The sequence below is a fragment of the Heliangelus exortis genome, chromosome 1, assembly GCF_036169615.1.
Source record: "Heliangelus exortis chromosome 1, bHelExo1.hap1, whole genome shotgun sequence".
NCBI lineage: Eukaryota > Metazoa > Chordata > Aves > Apodiformes > Trochilidae > Heliangelus > Heliangelus exortis.
In genome coordinates, this window is record NC_092422.1 from 41,862,485 (window position 1) to 41,877,655 (window position 15,171).

Sequence of the window (15,171 nt, forward strand, 5' to 3'; positions counted from 1 at the left end):
GCTCTTTCCTGGATGGATCTTGGACTTCATTGTGATGTGATGTGATCTGATCTGATCTGATCTTCCCAACCCATTCAGATACCCCATGTCACACCTCTCCTACCAGATCCATAACTGCCGTGGCTCTGTGCCATGGTTTAGCTCCAGCTAGCTCATGCCATGTCCCTGCCTCACCTCTCTGACCTTGTCATGGCCTTCTGTGTTTGTCTTAGGTTCATGTTTTCATCCCAGCTTACGACATGTCCCTGCCATGGCTCTGCATCACCCTGAAACAGTCCATGATGACACTTCTCTGTCCAGAGCTCACAACAGCAAATAACAACTAAAGCATTTCACAAGCAATACACCTCTGAAGCCGGATCCTCTAAGGTGTGAGGACTCACCTGGATGGGAGGAGAAGCTGTGGCCAAGGCCCTGAATGCATTAATAATAATCCTTAATTACCTTGGCCAGCCTTTTAGCTGGGACCTCCACCCACACACCCTCTAGCCACTGACCCATGGTTTCCATGTAAACTTAGGCCTGGACATCCAGACATGACCTGGGCTATTGTGGAGGAATTCCTGAAGGAACATGGACACCCAGCACTTATGGCCAAACCATGCTTTGAGACTTATGAAGCAGACTGAGGCCTTTGGTTCTGAAAGCAGTAAACTTACCCTCGAAAGAAGTCCTTGAGGAGACGGTTTTGCTGATATGAGAGTAGTTCTGTAAAAACAGGATAATGATGTAGCCAGCTGTCGTTCTGTGAGAACAGGATTTGTGGCCGAGATATAGCTACCTGCAAGATTTTGCTATGTAAACAAGGGCTCTATATAAAGCAGTGTGATGGTGAATAAAGCGAGTTCTACATTAATCACGTTGGTGTGCTGCAGTCTCCATTGCGCTCTTCCTGACAGGCTGTGTTGTAGGTGTGCATGTCCATCCCTGTCTTCTGGTGTCCTGGTCTTCTGCACAGACTAGGAATCTCTGCTACAGGTAGCTTCATCTTCAGTTCTGCCCCCTGGGTGGACCTTGGCTACTTGTTATAGGTAGTCCTGTCTCTTGGTTGGACCATGGGCTTGATGCAACCTTGCTGTGTCTGGGGTTGGTGGATCCAGACACTCCTACGTAGCTGTTCCCATTCAGATACCTCAGGATTGCATCATGGTCACTGAGGTCACTGCCCTTGCCTGCATCATGGTCACCTCTGCTCCTGGCTCACTCTTCTGTGCAAAGCAGACCTGCTCCTGCTGCTCCCTTAGAGCTGGCATAAATGACAGGCGTAAATTACAATAAATAAAGCTTGTTACCTGACTTCAGATAAATGTGCATTTGAAGTGGGGAAGAGGATTCACTGCTCTGCTGTGTGGCAGCATCAGTCAGGTCCCAGGGCACAGCACGGGCTGGCTGCTCCCCAAGGGGTCACAGGGCAAGTGGAGGCAGGAGGCCACCAGCCTGGCCCAGTCCCAGCTCCTCTGAGCAAGGTCAGCAGGGCTGCTCTGCTGATAGCAGTGAGGTTCCACCAACAAGCCAATCACCTGGGAAATCCGTGGGGATGAGGCAGATCCAAGGTCAAGCTGGGGAGATGGGATCTGCTTCAACCGGCTACAGGGCTGGGCCAAGGCGTGGCTGCAGTGTAACTCAGGTGAGAAGCAAGAGCCTCAGCTTAAAAGCAGCTCCCCAGGAAAGGCACAGGGAGTCCTGCCTGAAGTGTTTCAGCAGAGATGTTTGTGAGAGTCTAAAGGTTTTCTCTAGTGGAAATGCTACTGTGAAGGGTCTTGGTTGCCTGACAACAAATTCTCAGATTAGTTTAAGTTTGACTCTCTCTTTGTATTTCACAGGTTGCATCCAGCTGTCTCAGCAATTCACTTATCCCTACCCTGCAGCAGATCCCAGAGAGTCTGTCTTAGCTCCAAACTTATGATGAGCTTTGTCTGTATCCTTATGGCATCCCTCATCCTATCTCTCAGGCTTCAGTAGAGCCCCTCTGAATTCCAGTTTGGAAATAGATCATTTCCCTGACCTGCCTCCTAAGCTGCCAGACAAAGCAGGGGCTGCCCTGCGGTCCCAAATGCTCACTGAGCTTCATGTCTGTCCTGAGGGCAGTCACCATCCCAGCTCTCAGATTGAGGAGGACTTGAGGAAATCCTTAGCCTTACCTTACCCCATCACAAAGCCCATCCATTCTCCTTTCCCATAGAAAAAGAGATGGCTTTCTCCAACCCCATCCCACAGTTCAGTTTGCATCTGAAGCTACTTAGCAGAGTACAGGTGGAGAGGAGTCCTGTACCTGGCTCCTTTTCTCAGGATTTATTTCACACCTCTTAAAGGCAAGGAGGGTGGATTTCAGAGTGATGAACCATCTTTCAGACTGGCTTCAGTATGACTTCAGGTAATGTTTCTATTTCTTAGTGTGCATTCAGCTGATTCAATGGCTAACATATGCCAGCATAAGGAAAAAACCCCATGACCAGTAAAACTGAAATTTTCTCTACTGAAATCCATATATATAAGCTTAACTTTCTTGCTGAACTGCATTATTTCCAGTATATAGGCTGGCAGGTGTGCAGCTGAGGGTGTAAGCACCATCCAGAGAAGCCCATTTTTGTGGGATAGGAGTGGTTACTCCAGGTTCAGCAGCCCCTTAGCTGTTACTATACAGTGTGTTGACTCATGTAGACATTCAAAAGCAAACCAGATGTTCAAAGCCACAACTTCTGGCCACAGCAGCAAGGTTTGTTTTCCCCCTTCCTTCCCCTTTCCCTGTTCCTTCCATCCTGTCACTCTCAAGGGCAGAGATTGTACTGGTTTATAGTGGAAAACCACCAAGGGTCTTCTTCATTGTTTCAGGAAAATGTTTGAATTTCACTAAGAAAAAGAAAATACTGTGGAAAATGAGAAAAAATTAGGAATCCTGTCAACTCCAGAAGTTGATCTTTGTAGCCAGGCTCAATCTCTCCTCCAAGCCTGCTACTGGACAAAGATGCAGACGAGCTCTGTGGGTTTATAAAGGGCACTTTGATGTGTTCCTAAATAATAAACAGGGCAGCTGTTTATTGATATAATTTTTTGGCTCCAGTATATTTATTCACAAATTTATTAGTTGTTTATTTTCTATGTTGAGAAAGATCCACAATATCACTTAGGTTGTATGAGAAGAAAAAAAGTACTGTGTTGCAAGAGTTTCCTACAACAATGAAATGAGATACAAAAATGCTACTAAAATGAAAAACAAAATTAAAAAAAAAATCAATAGCTGTGCCATCTTAGTCATGCAACCACAGCAGTGCTTGGATGGAGACTAACTGCAAACGTATGCTGAGCTAAGACTAAGAACGAGTTCATACTGTATTTCTAATTTGACTAATGAGCAGTTCCAGCACCTTCATTATGTCATTTCACTTCCCCACATCCTGGTTTCAATAGAAGGGATAAATTATTCTTCCCTTACTTCATAAAGCACTTGAAGAGTTACACATCAAAATCTCTAAAACTAGGAACTGTGGCTATATGCCACCTAACATGTACCTTTTTGAATAGATGAAGAGCTGGCACCTTGTATTACACTCAAGCTAGGAAACACAGATGAGTAGTAGCACACTTTATAAAATAAAGAACAGAAACAGTTTTGCTCTAAAGCAAACACAAATAAAATGCATGAGATTAAAATGAAATATGGAAAAATAGGTATGTATAGATTATAGACTATGTATACACACATGAAACTAATGTATAGTGCTGAATGGAAAAGATTTTACACATAAAGCAGTATAGAATTGGGCAGCAGTGACATGAAACATAAATGTTGCTAAAATTGAAGATTTTAATAGCTGTGACATCTTACCATATTCTAAACACCTTTACTACCTCCAGCGTTATCAAAACTGATATTCAGCAGCCTGTCCTGCATTTTTATATAGGATGCAGGGGTTTCCACCTCCAGTTCTGCTTGAATGTAGCCTAGCATTGTGCTAAGGAGGGAACAGATTCTTCTTTAGGGGCTTATAGGCAATGGGCAGGGATATTTTTCTGGCTCCCAATAGTCAAAAGTGCATAGCACAGTTCGTATTTACTCAGTGAACAGCACATAACAGGGCTCTCAAAGCTGATGCCAATGACTAAACTCAGGCTTCTGGACCCTGATGGGGTCCCGTGGCTGGTTTTGAGCTCTACAGAGCTGGAGAAAGCAGTGGTTCCTTGCTGCTGGCACACCCGTCCTCACTGTTTGTCCTAGCCAGAGTTCATCTTAAAGGAAATTCTTGCTATCATCCTAAAGACGGGAGAGTGAACAACCTGGATAACTACTCTGAAGAGGCTGCCAGGTACACCGATTGAGCCTGAAGCCCTGAAAGGCTTCCGACGAGGCTTCTGGGCAGCCAGAAGAGACTCAGGGCTACCTGGTTCATCGCAGCAAAAGCTTTTCTGCCATCGGGTGAGTTCTCACCTCTCCGTGCCGAGGTGGTCAGACCCAGAGCTCATCCCTCTCTGGATTCTGGTTGCAAGGGTTGTGCTTAAACCGGCTCCGAAGCAACGCCTGAAACTACGTACCAGGCTGTTTAAATATACTTTAGGTAAGTGACAAAAGCGTATAGTTGTCAGGGTCTCCAGAAAACTGAAATCGTAGCTCAGCAAAACGACATTTTTACTGCATGATTCAGCACACGGCCGGTTTCCCCCAGGAGGAAGGAAGAAACTACTTTTGTCCAGGGCCCTGCGCGTAGCACGGCCCCCACACTCCCCCCCAGCCACCCCGGGCCCTGTGGGCGGGCATGGGGGCGGCCTTTTTCCTTCCTTTTTCCCCGCCCAGTCTCCATCAGCCCCACCGCTTCCCTTGCCAGCCCGCCCGCTGCGCCGTGGTGCGGCTCGCAGCCCCACAGGCCGCGCCGCCATGGCAGCCGCTCGCCGCTCCCGGCTGCTCCTGCAGCTGCTGCTGCTGCTGCTGACAGCGGCGGCCTCGGGACCGTCGTTCTCGGGGGGGCTCCGTCCCCAGCAGCGGCGGTGGCCGGTGCCTTACAGGTGAGTGAGGCAGGGAGGGGGCCCGGCGGCTGGAGCCGGGGTCAGGCACGGCCCCGCGGCTGTCTGGCAACTCACCGCCCGCCGCTTCCTCTTCCTCTTCCTCCTCTTCCTCCTTCTTCTCCTGTGCCAAGGCCCATCCGCTTTCTGCTTATTTATTTACTCTTTTAGATTTAAAAAAAAAGACCGCGAATTGCTTCCTCTGTGTTGTTAATCGTGGGCGCATTTGTCGTTTTCGCGATATTTGGTTTATTTATTCACTGAGGTGCTGGAACAGGTCCAGAGGAGATCAAGGAGGCTGTGAAGGGATCCAGCACAAATCCTGTGAGGAAGGGCTGAGGGAGCTGGGGGTGGTCAGTTTGGAGAAGAGGAGGCTCAGGGGAGACCTCATCACTCTCTACAACTCCCTGAAAGGAGTCTGGAGCCAGAGGGGGTCGGTCTCTTCTCCCAAGTAGCTCCCAGTAAGACAAGAGGGCATTGACTTAGGCCCTGTCATGGGCTTAGGTTGGATAGTAGGAAAAAATTCTTTACAGAGGGGGTGATTAGACATTGGAATGGGCTGCCCAGGGGGGTGGTGGATTCTCTGTCCTTGGAGGTTTTTAAGAAGAGAGTGGATGTGGCATTCAGTGCCATGGTCTGGTAACCACAGTGGCAGTGGATTAAGGGTTGTACTTGATGATCTCAGAGGTCCTTTCCAATCTGGATGATTCTGTGATCTGCAGAAAGAGGACTTAAGACTTGCAAATGCAAGTGATGTTGTACACAGTGCTGATAGCTGAGTAACAGACATGATGCAGACACGAAATCTGAGACACAGAGATGCTGGGCAGAGGGTGACTTGAGATCTTTGTCAAGAATGTTCCCCTAACAGTTTTTCTACACAAGGATTGACCAGTTTACTCTGGGAAACTATGCTACAGTAATAGGTCCCCAAACAGACCTACTCCAGAATACTGCTAATATCAGAAAGAAGTACTCTTCCTCTCTGCAAATTCAAATAAAAAAAAACTTAAGAACCTACGATCACTCTTTCCATTCTTCACTCCTATGAAACCTCAGGAACTGAGGACTAAATGCACTTTTTAATTTGAATTTGCAGAGAGGAATAGTCTTTTCCAACCTGGCTGATTCTGTGATTTAGCTCCTGAGGGAATGAGTGTCCCATCCCAGGCCCAGGGCTTCGCTGGGTCTGACAGCAGTGGGGTTGCCGCCCACCGGGGGGGATGCCTGCACTTTCCTTAAAGGTGCTGCTTTCATTTCTGTTTCAGCAAAAAAGTTGCAGTGGAGGAAGCCAGGCCACGATTTATGTTCCCTTTTACGCTTAACTTTACTCCCTAGATCTGCTCACGATTAATGAAGTGGTGTAAAATCCCATTCACCGCTCTGGAGCTGCCTTAGGTCCAGGGAAAGTCCCGGTGCTGGTGGAGAAAGCAGAGCAGTGCACAGCATCTCCCGTTGCTGAAGGGAGTGGCTACACCTTTGGTTAGATGAAAAAAACAGAGGCTCTTCTGGAGAAGGGCTACGCTTGCATGTGTATTTTGTGCGGGCTTTCTGCTGGTAAAGGGAGGTGTTATAGTTTAAGTGCTGTCTAATGCACTCCTGAAGTTTTGAGAGCCTGCTGTTGCATAACTCTTATCAGTTAAATTTCTATCAGGTGGTGCCTGAAGAAGCTGATCTTGCAGTCACGAGGCTTTGGGGTTTTATAGCAAGTTAAGTGCTTGAAAGCATGGGTCTTGGGTGGTCAGAATTGGAGTACAAGCCTGCTAGTGTGAGGCACTCAGAAATATATGGTATTTTAATGCTTCTTCACATGATTGCTAACTTCTTATCAAATGAAACAGCAGTGAGATGGGAAATCGGGGATTGAAGCTGTGCAATTTGAAAACAGGAATTCAAAGACTTATGCCTGCCACATATTTGAGTTTTGTAGTTCTTTTTCCAGCCATACTTTCTGCTCCCTCCCCCTTTTTTTTTTCTTTTTTCTTCTTTTTTTCCCGGGACCAAATGAAGGCTGAAATTCTGAAGTACTCAGCATGCTTGGAGAAGAAGTCCAGGGAAAATCTGTGGTGTCTCAGCAGTGCTACTGTCCTTACTACATGGCTCAGGAAGTCCCATGTGCCTGAATCATCTCATGGCTGGCATATTCGTGCCATTCAGTAGCCCTGGGCAACTGAGTGTATTTGACTCTTGTGCTGTGCTCTGGAAAAGCTGTGTACACCAGTCTGTCTTGGTATCAGGAATATAGGAACCTTGTATTAAATGAAAGGCAGTGAGTGAATTTGAAAGAAACCAGGAAAGCAAGACTTGTTAGGATTTTTTTCTGGTGTTTGTATATAGGGTGATGTGCAAGTGCATCAGTTTTTGAGGTTTCATAGGGATGAAGATTGATCATGGGTTCTTAAGCTTTTTTTATTTGAATTTGCAGAAGGAAAAGAGTACTTCTTTCTGATATTAGCAGTATTCTAGAGTAGGTTTGTTTGGGGAACTATTACTGCAGCATAGTTTCACAGAGAAAAACTGTTAGGAGAACATTCTTGACAAAGATCTCAAGTCACCCTCCACCCAGCATCTCTGTGTCTCTGATCTCATGTCTGCATCATGTCCGTTACTCAGCTATCAGCATTGTGTACAACATCACTTGCATTTGCAAGTCTTAAGTCCTCTTTCTGCAGATCACAGAATCATCTGGGTTGGAAAGGACCTCTGAGATCATCAAGTCCAACCCTTAATCCACTGCCACTGTGGTTACCAGACCATGGCACTGAATGCCACATCCACTCTCTTCTTAAAAACCTCCAAGGACAGAGAATCCACCACCCCCCTGGGCAGCCCATTCCAATGCCTGATCACCCTCTCTGTAAAGAATTTTTTTCCTAATATCCCACCCTCTCTGTAAATATTTTTTTTCCTAATATCCAACCTAAGCCCATGACAGGGCCTAAGTCCATGCCCTCTTGTCTTACTGGGAGCTACTTGGGAGAAGAGACTGACCCCCCCCTGGCTCCAGCCTCCTTTCAGGGAGTTGTAGAGAGTGATGAGGTCTCCCCTGAGCCTCCTCTTCTCCAGACTGAACACCCCCAGCTCCCTCAGTCCTTCCTCACAGGACTTGTGCTGGATCCCTTCACAGCCTCCTTGCTCTCCTCTGGATAGATGTGTCCTTAGCAGCATTATAAACTTGCCCACTCCAACTGTTGCAGCATCTGGATCACAGAATCTGTCTTTGGGGGTGGCTGCACATCTGAGCTCTCCCACTCAGGCCCTTAGGAAGCCATGAGGCAGTAACTCCAGCTGTGAAGCTGTCCTTACCCCTCTCTCTGCTTCTCTTTCTCAACACAGGCGCTTTGCTTACCGTCCCCGAACTGATCCTTACTGCCAAGCCCGTTACCCCTTCTGCCCCGCTGGCTCTGGCATCCCAGTTATGAAGGAAGAGGATGTCATTGAAGTGTACAGATTACAGGCTCCAGTCTGGGAGTTCAAATACGGGGACCTACTAGGACGTTTGGTAAGGTGATGTTTTTGTTTAACAAATTTAATGGTGGCAAATTCAGCTGAAGTCAACAGCACGTGGCCAGGATGGGAGCTGTAATCTTGGGTTATGCTTGTATGGAAGAGTACTGGAGCACACAGGGGAAGCTATCAATAGGAAAGATACCTGAAGAGCAGTAAGTTTCAAACAAAAGTTACAGAATTTAGCTCGGCTAAAGAAAAGAACATGAGCAGCAGTGTTGCTGGGTTTGAGTGTCTGCCTCACAGAGCTGCATATTGGGAGCATTTTGTATACAATACAGCAATACATTTTGGGTCTCTTCTTTTTTCCTGTTTTGCATCAAGAAAATAAATACTTTTTTTTTTTGTTCCTTTGTGTTTGATGAAATGCTTGTGTAGTGTATTAACTTACAGATTAAGTTGTTAAAAACTTACAGATTTGCATGAGCATGGATATCCCTCAAGAGTGGGCAGCTAGCTGATCAGAGTGGTGAATGATGAATTGTGGGGGACTGGTTGCTTTTATGGTGTTTTCTTGAATGTTATGATGAGACTGAATTAAAGTCTCAATCCATGGAATCATGCAAATATAGAAGAATCTCAGCGTTAGTAATATTATACCTACAGCAGTAAACTTCAAAGAACAATTCTTAATGAATGAAGAAATAGTGAGCCTGAAACAGTAACATCAAAATAAAGCACCTGGAGTCAAAAATGGAAATAGCTTCAAATATTGTTATCTCAGTTATTAAACTAAGGTAGAATATATGTATCTACTATACAGCTTTAAAATACATCTTTCTTTTGTGGCTTTCATTACTTAGATGTGGTGTTGGCAAGTCAGATTTCCTCTTTATTCCTTTGATACACCTGTGAGGTTAGCAGTTCAGGAGGTAGCCTATGTTTTCATGGTGAGCTCCCACTGAGTATCTGCCTCCAAGAATCAGAATTTGTGATGGATGGATAGACAAGCACTTGAGACAGTGTCACCCTGTGATGGAAATACATGCATGACAGTCTGGTGGGTTGTGCATCAGTGCTACTAAATCCAAGATGTTAGAGGAACTCCTTCCCTTCTTCTCACTCTGTTACACAACAGCTCTGAAGTAGCTTATCTTCCATACAGGTCAAGCTGAAATGAGTTTTATGTTAAAGGGTTTTTTGTTTGTTTGTTTGTTTTTCTGTTCCAGAATATTATGCATGATGCTGTGGGTTTCAAGAGCTCTCTAACGGGTAAAAACTACACGATGGAGTGGTATGAACTCTTCCAGCTTGGGAATTGCACATTTCCACATCTCCGGCCTGACATGGATGCACCATTTTGGTGTAACCAAGGAGCTGCTTGCTTTTCTGAAGGAATAGATGATGCACACTGGAGGGAAAATGGAACTCTGGTTCTCGTGACCACAATATCAGGTGGATTTGGGATGCTTTGGGTGGTGCTAATACTTTTAAATACAGGAACAGCCTTGTCTTCATGTAAAGCAGCTTCTTTTGGTTTGTTTTGCAGGTTATTCCCAGTGTTAGTCACTGATGCTAATGTCAAGCTGAAATACTATCTTTGCCCTTTAATAGAGAAAGCAATATGAGGCTGCTGCCTTTTAAACAACAGATGCTGAAGAGTTGTTAAATGAGGGTCACTTGGTGTTGCTGTACTAAAACACTTGAGTCTTTTGGCAAAGCAGCTTGTATGGATCCATTATGGACTCTTCACAGGGCTTCAACAAAGCAAAGACTTCTATTGTTGAAGTGGCAGATAACTGCTGAGTCAGAAGAACTGGTGAAAATGTGTTTATTACTGAGCAAACAAATAAGGCATATTTAGAAATAGTCTCAAAAATATTAAAAATATTAATCTCTGTTTCCATCTCCCCCATTATGTGTCATAAACCCTGCAGATGTCCCCAGCAATAGCTCTCTGCCATATATCATAGAACAAAACCATGGTTTAGACCTCTAAATACATAGGGGGTGACCAGAATAGCTCCCCCATGTAAACTAAACACCAAAATCCTAAAATAAAAAGGTCAGTTAAATAAACAAATTTGATTGCTGCAGTAATACAGTGAATAACTGAGGAATAAAGTCCCCAAGGACTTGGAGAGTTGCATTTTGTGTGACAAAACCCACTTCTTCTCTGAAGTTAGCATAGTGTACAAGGAGAGTCAGAGAGTGCAGCTGGTGTGATGTGGTGCTTTATGTTTGCCCCCTTCCACCCTTAGCAGCTTCGCTGGACTCAGTCTCTGGGCCAGTGCTGCTAAGAAACACTGGGCTATTCTTTAAGCAATGAACTAAGCAGAGCTGCTTTCCTGTGGGTTTGTAGCTCATGACTGAGGTCTTTGCTGCCTGATACAGATGGATTGTTTTGCAGGAATAGCAAGTTAAATATTTTCATACATATGTGGGACTTGCAATGCTTCCTGCCTGTGTGGGTTATTAGAAGCCCAGGGAGGATGAGGTAGCCCTGGAGCTTTGGGAAACCTCTGTTAGGGTCCCCCTTTTCTCTCTCCTGAAACTTGTAGGAAGGTAGCATCTCAGAGACTTTGGGTTGTCTGAATTTGACCAGGATTTTGTAAGTTACTGTGGAAGATTGTGAACGGGTGTGAGCATAGGTGGACAGCATCAGGCAAGAAGCATCTCATCTCGTGGGAGAGGGCTTTAAGGTGTAAAACAGGTAGACTCTCTTTGCCCTTGTGGGATTCTGCATTCGTCAGCGGTGTCAGAGACCACATTGGTGCATTCTTACTTTCTTTTAACACCCATTGGTCAGGTTAATGTTACTTAGGATTATGTTTCTTTTGTGAAAATAGGGCAGAAATTTTCAAAATCTGATTTTTTAGTGTCTTGTTGTTTCCTGACAGATTACTTTGGACCCATATATTAACCTGTAATATTTTTGCTTAATTTGAGACATTAAGGCCAGAATTTTATATTAAGTCCATCTTGGTCTTTTTAAGAGAGACAATTTTCAATTACATGCTTTGCAAAATACATGCTAGGAAGCTTATCTGGTAGGAACTGGAGAAGAGAAAGGGGAACTTCAGGCCCAACTATATAGTTTATAGTAAGTACAGTTCTTGATACAGATTTAGTGACTTCCTCTTTTGTTAAACCAAGTCATGGGTGATTAAAAAAGAGTGTCCAACACTTTGACTAAACAGAATGATTTTTATATTTACCGTGAAGCCCAAAATCTCTTAAGTGTGAAAAACTGCTGCAATGGGGTAGCCTGAGGTAGCAGCCTCTGCCTTACCTGAGGGTGTGAATTGTGTTTTCTCTGATGAAAGGAGACTCAGCAATCTGACCTCTGCAGCTTTTTGTGAAGGGAAAGGTGTGGCAGGCTGTGCTCTTCACTGGCGTTGACAAATGCAACATTACAGTGAGTTCAAACTTAATGCAGGAGGCTGGTTGTTGTGTGCAGGGCAGTGTTAGTGACAACCTCTCTGTCTGTCACCCCTGAACTGCAAGGTAGCTGCTGTCAGTCTCTCAGCTTGCAACACTCCTGCCTGTCTTTCAGCAGCCGTCAGGCCAAGTTATGAGTCCAGGGCAGTGAGGCTTGCAGCTAAGGGGAGATCACAGCTAGCAACGCTGTCAGAGTTGCAATTTGAGTGTGTCTTCTGGTGTGTGGCAGATGAAGAATCTGCAAAACTTGGCCATGCTGTGAATGTGAGGTGCTAGAGGGATCTGAGTCACAGGAAGGAGAAAGGTGGGGAAGGCTGGGCTGAGGTGCAGTGCTGGTACCACAAAAAAACCAGAAGGAAGATTAGTCCTGTGCTTCAGCTGTCACCTGGGGACACAGATGCATCACATGTATGGAGCTACCAGAGGCACGAGCTGAGTTAGAGATATCTTCCTCATTCCAGTTGTAAAATCATCAAAATGCTCCAAACATGTATTCTGGATAAAAAAATGATCCACAAGGTCTTTTAAGTTTACTTGTCTTCACATCCCACTCATGTAATTTTGCTTAGCTCAACTTTGCTGGCTTGAGAAGCTGTTAGAACAGCAGGGAGTCTCAGCCTAAGGTCTCTTTTGTGGAGAGGTGTTGAACTCTTTTGCCCTGAATTTAATAAAGTTTATTAATTAAATTAATGAATCTAATTAAAACCTGAGGTGCAGAAGGGCTTGTTGCACTTTGTTGGCATCTCTTTTGGATTGTACTGGGTGCCCTGCTTGTCTGCATGGGTAAAACAAAATCAGAAGTGTCACGATTCTCTGATATTTGGATTTTCTGGCATAGTAGCAGAAAGTGGGACTTTACACTTAACTTGAAATAACTTGTAAATATAGCTTATTCAGTGGGGTAGCAGTTCTCCCTCCAACCTAAGCCTTTTGTCTTTGTATGGTTAAGGGGATGTTTCAGGTAAACATTTGTAGAGGAGGAAGGTGAACCTTGAAATGGGTGTAAAACATTTCGAGTCACGCGTTTGTTACCTTGTCTCTGTAAGACTTTATTTTGTTCTCTTACAGGAACCATGTTTAATGAAATGGCAAAATGGGTGAAATATGACAATGAGACTGGAATTTACTACGAGACCTGGACAGTTCGAGCAAGCCCTGACAAAAAATCAAGAGTATGGTTTGAGTCATATGAGTGCTCTAAATTTATACTGAGAACATACCAGAAGTTGGCTGACTTAGGAGCGGTCTTTAAGAAGATACAAACAAATTATACAAGCGCCATTTTATTCAGCGGAGAACCTATTTATTTGGGAAATGAAACATCAATTTTTGGACCACGAGGAAACAAGACATTGGCTGCAGCTATAAGAGACTTCTATTATCCATTCAAACCTTATCGGACACTCGGGGCGTTTTTTGTGGATCTTCTAAAAATAATCGATCGCGTCATCTTGAATCGTCAGTTTTACCTCTTCTACAACTTGGAATACTGGTTTCTACCCATGAAGTTCCCTTATCTCAAAATAGTTTATGAAGAGATCCCTTTACCTGTCAGAAGCAAAACATCCTTGGGTGTGTAAGTGCTTGCTGAAGAACCAAACTTGCTGTTGTGCCAGAATATCCTTCAGGATTTTGGGGTGCTATCGAGATGGCACTGAAGTGTTGAGTGTTTCACTGCAAAATCTAAAAGTTGTGCTGGGAAGGTTTTGTTAGACCATGTGACAGACTATGCCTTGTCTTCATGTTACCTGTATTTATGAACACTTTCACATCTCCAACTCAGCCAGATTCTGTGTGACCATGGACTCTGCTGGCTGAAGGTAGCCTGATATGGCTCCTCTTGGCTAAATTTGGCAGTGCCAGAGGGTGGATGTGAGGCAGCCCACTTGCTCTGGCCTTTGGCAGCTCTCCATAGCCATGTGGCAACAGACAGAACCTGGCCACCAGCAGAGGTGGGACACAGGCATTACCAAGGACTTTCTGGTCTGACCAGCTCAACTAATCCATGTGCTGGAGCTAACAAACCTGGGTGTCTGGATGTGCCCAGCTCCCTCAAAGTGTGCCTTAAGCTTGGTGTTTCTGTGTTTCTTTGGTTTGTGCAACTGGGAGCTGTAAACTCTTCTCTGGTTCATGAAGCAGAGGTGTTCAGCAGGGGGCAAAGGGGCAGTGAAACTGTTAGAAGATGGCATGGGTGGTATCTTTCCACCACTTTGCTTCCTACACCTGCACTGTAAACACAATACAGATGTCTCTTCCTAAGATCTGTGCGTGTCTTTTCTAGCACAGATGGAAGGCAAACAGCCTGTTTTGATGTCAGCTTGGATACACAGCTGTAATGTTGTAGCAGTCTCCTGTCTTGAAGTCTCCTTGAGGCTTCAATTAGGTCAGTTTCACAGAAGTCATGTTTGTATTCCCTTAAAATTAATTTGAAAAGCATGGAATCCTTAATCTTGACAGTTTGTGTCAAAGCCACAGTTAAAAATCTTTGCTTATCACAGCTTTGCCTGTTAAAAAAACCAATTGCAACCTCTTGCTGTCAGTGGTGCCAGCAGGAATGGTGCTGTGCCAGCTGCTGTGTCCTTGCGTCCTGCTCCAGGCTATGCCTAGAGCCTCTGGACCCCTTGTTCCCTTCAAACCCAGCTGACCCAGAGCTGAGGGAACACTGGCTTTCTGGAGATCAATGAAGTGCTTGCTCATACACAGCAAATACACCTGCAGCAGCATCGTTGTCTCCAGTTGTGTGCTCCTTGCATTGTTGTTGCAAGCTGGTTGCAGGACAGAGGTTGTGGCTGAAGTTACCACTGGAACGCAGCTCCTCAGTTTGATTTGGGTTGAGCCCAGTTCCCAGCCTGCTGCAGCCACAGAGGTGGGCACACAGTGATTTGATTCAAAATATAAGAGTGGCAGAAAAAGTCACTAAAGTGAATCAGTTGAGTTGCATTATCATGTAATTGGATGAGTGTGAGAGGAATGAGGTGATGAGAGCACTCATTCTGCTAATGAATGGGGAAGGGAAAGCTGCTAATTAGTTCCATTGTTTCTTGAAACTTCATCTTCTGCCTCAACTTGAAGGACTTGACTCTTTGCAGCCAAAGTCACAAGCCCTTGCTTTAACCCAAGAAGGTAATCCAGGAGGCACTAGGGAAGATGAAGGGGAGCAGCACAGCCTGTTCACAGAAGGTATGTTCTTGTTGATGTGTTTTTATGACTTCAAAGCACTCAGCATTGTTGAGCCCACTTTTGTCTTCTCAGCCAAAAGCCCATACCTCAAAACTAATGTCCAAAGCT

The 15,171-nt window shown here is 45.1% G+C and overlaps 1 protein-coding gene across 1 annotated transcript; it reads left to right on the plus strand.

Moving 5' to 3' along the window:
• The first annotated feature begins 4,806 nt into the window (after positions 1 to 4,806).
• Positions 4,807 to 14,142, plus strand: CLN5 (CLN5 intracellular trafficking protein). Its single transcript, XM_071741340.1, has 4 exons — positions 4,807 to 4,998; positions 8,332 to 8,497; positions 9,672 to 9,897; positions 12,952 to 14,142. Exons 1-4 carry the CDS (start codon positions 4,871 to 4,873, stop codon positions 13,461 to 13,463), a joined length of 1,032 nt encoding a protein of 343 aa, XP_071597441.1. The 5' UTR covers positions 4,807 to 4,870; the 3' UTR covers positions 13,464 to 14,142.
• The last annotated feature ends 1,029 nt before the right edge of the window (positions 14,143 to 15,171 follow it).

Bases quoted from the DNA above. Each gene is read 5' to 3' on its own strand.
- CLN5 (XM_071741340.1), top strand. From the start codon at position 4,871: ATGGCAGCCGCTCGCCGCTCCCGGCTGCTCCTGCAGCTGCTGCTGCTG. The intron at 8,498-9,671 runs GTAAGGTGATGT...TTTCTGTTCCAG, and splicing joins GGGACCTACTAGGACGTTTG to AATATTATGCATGATGCTGT. The intron at 9,898-12,951 runs GTGGATTTGGGA...GTTCTCTTACAG, and splicing joins TCTCGTGACCACAATATCAG to GAACCATGTTTAATGAAATG.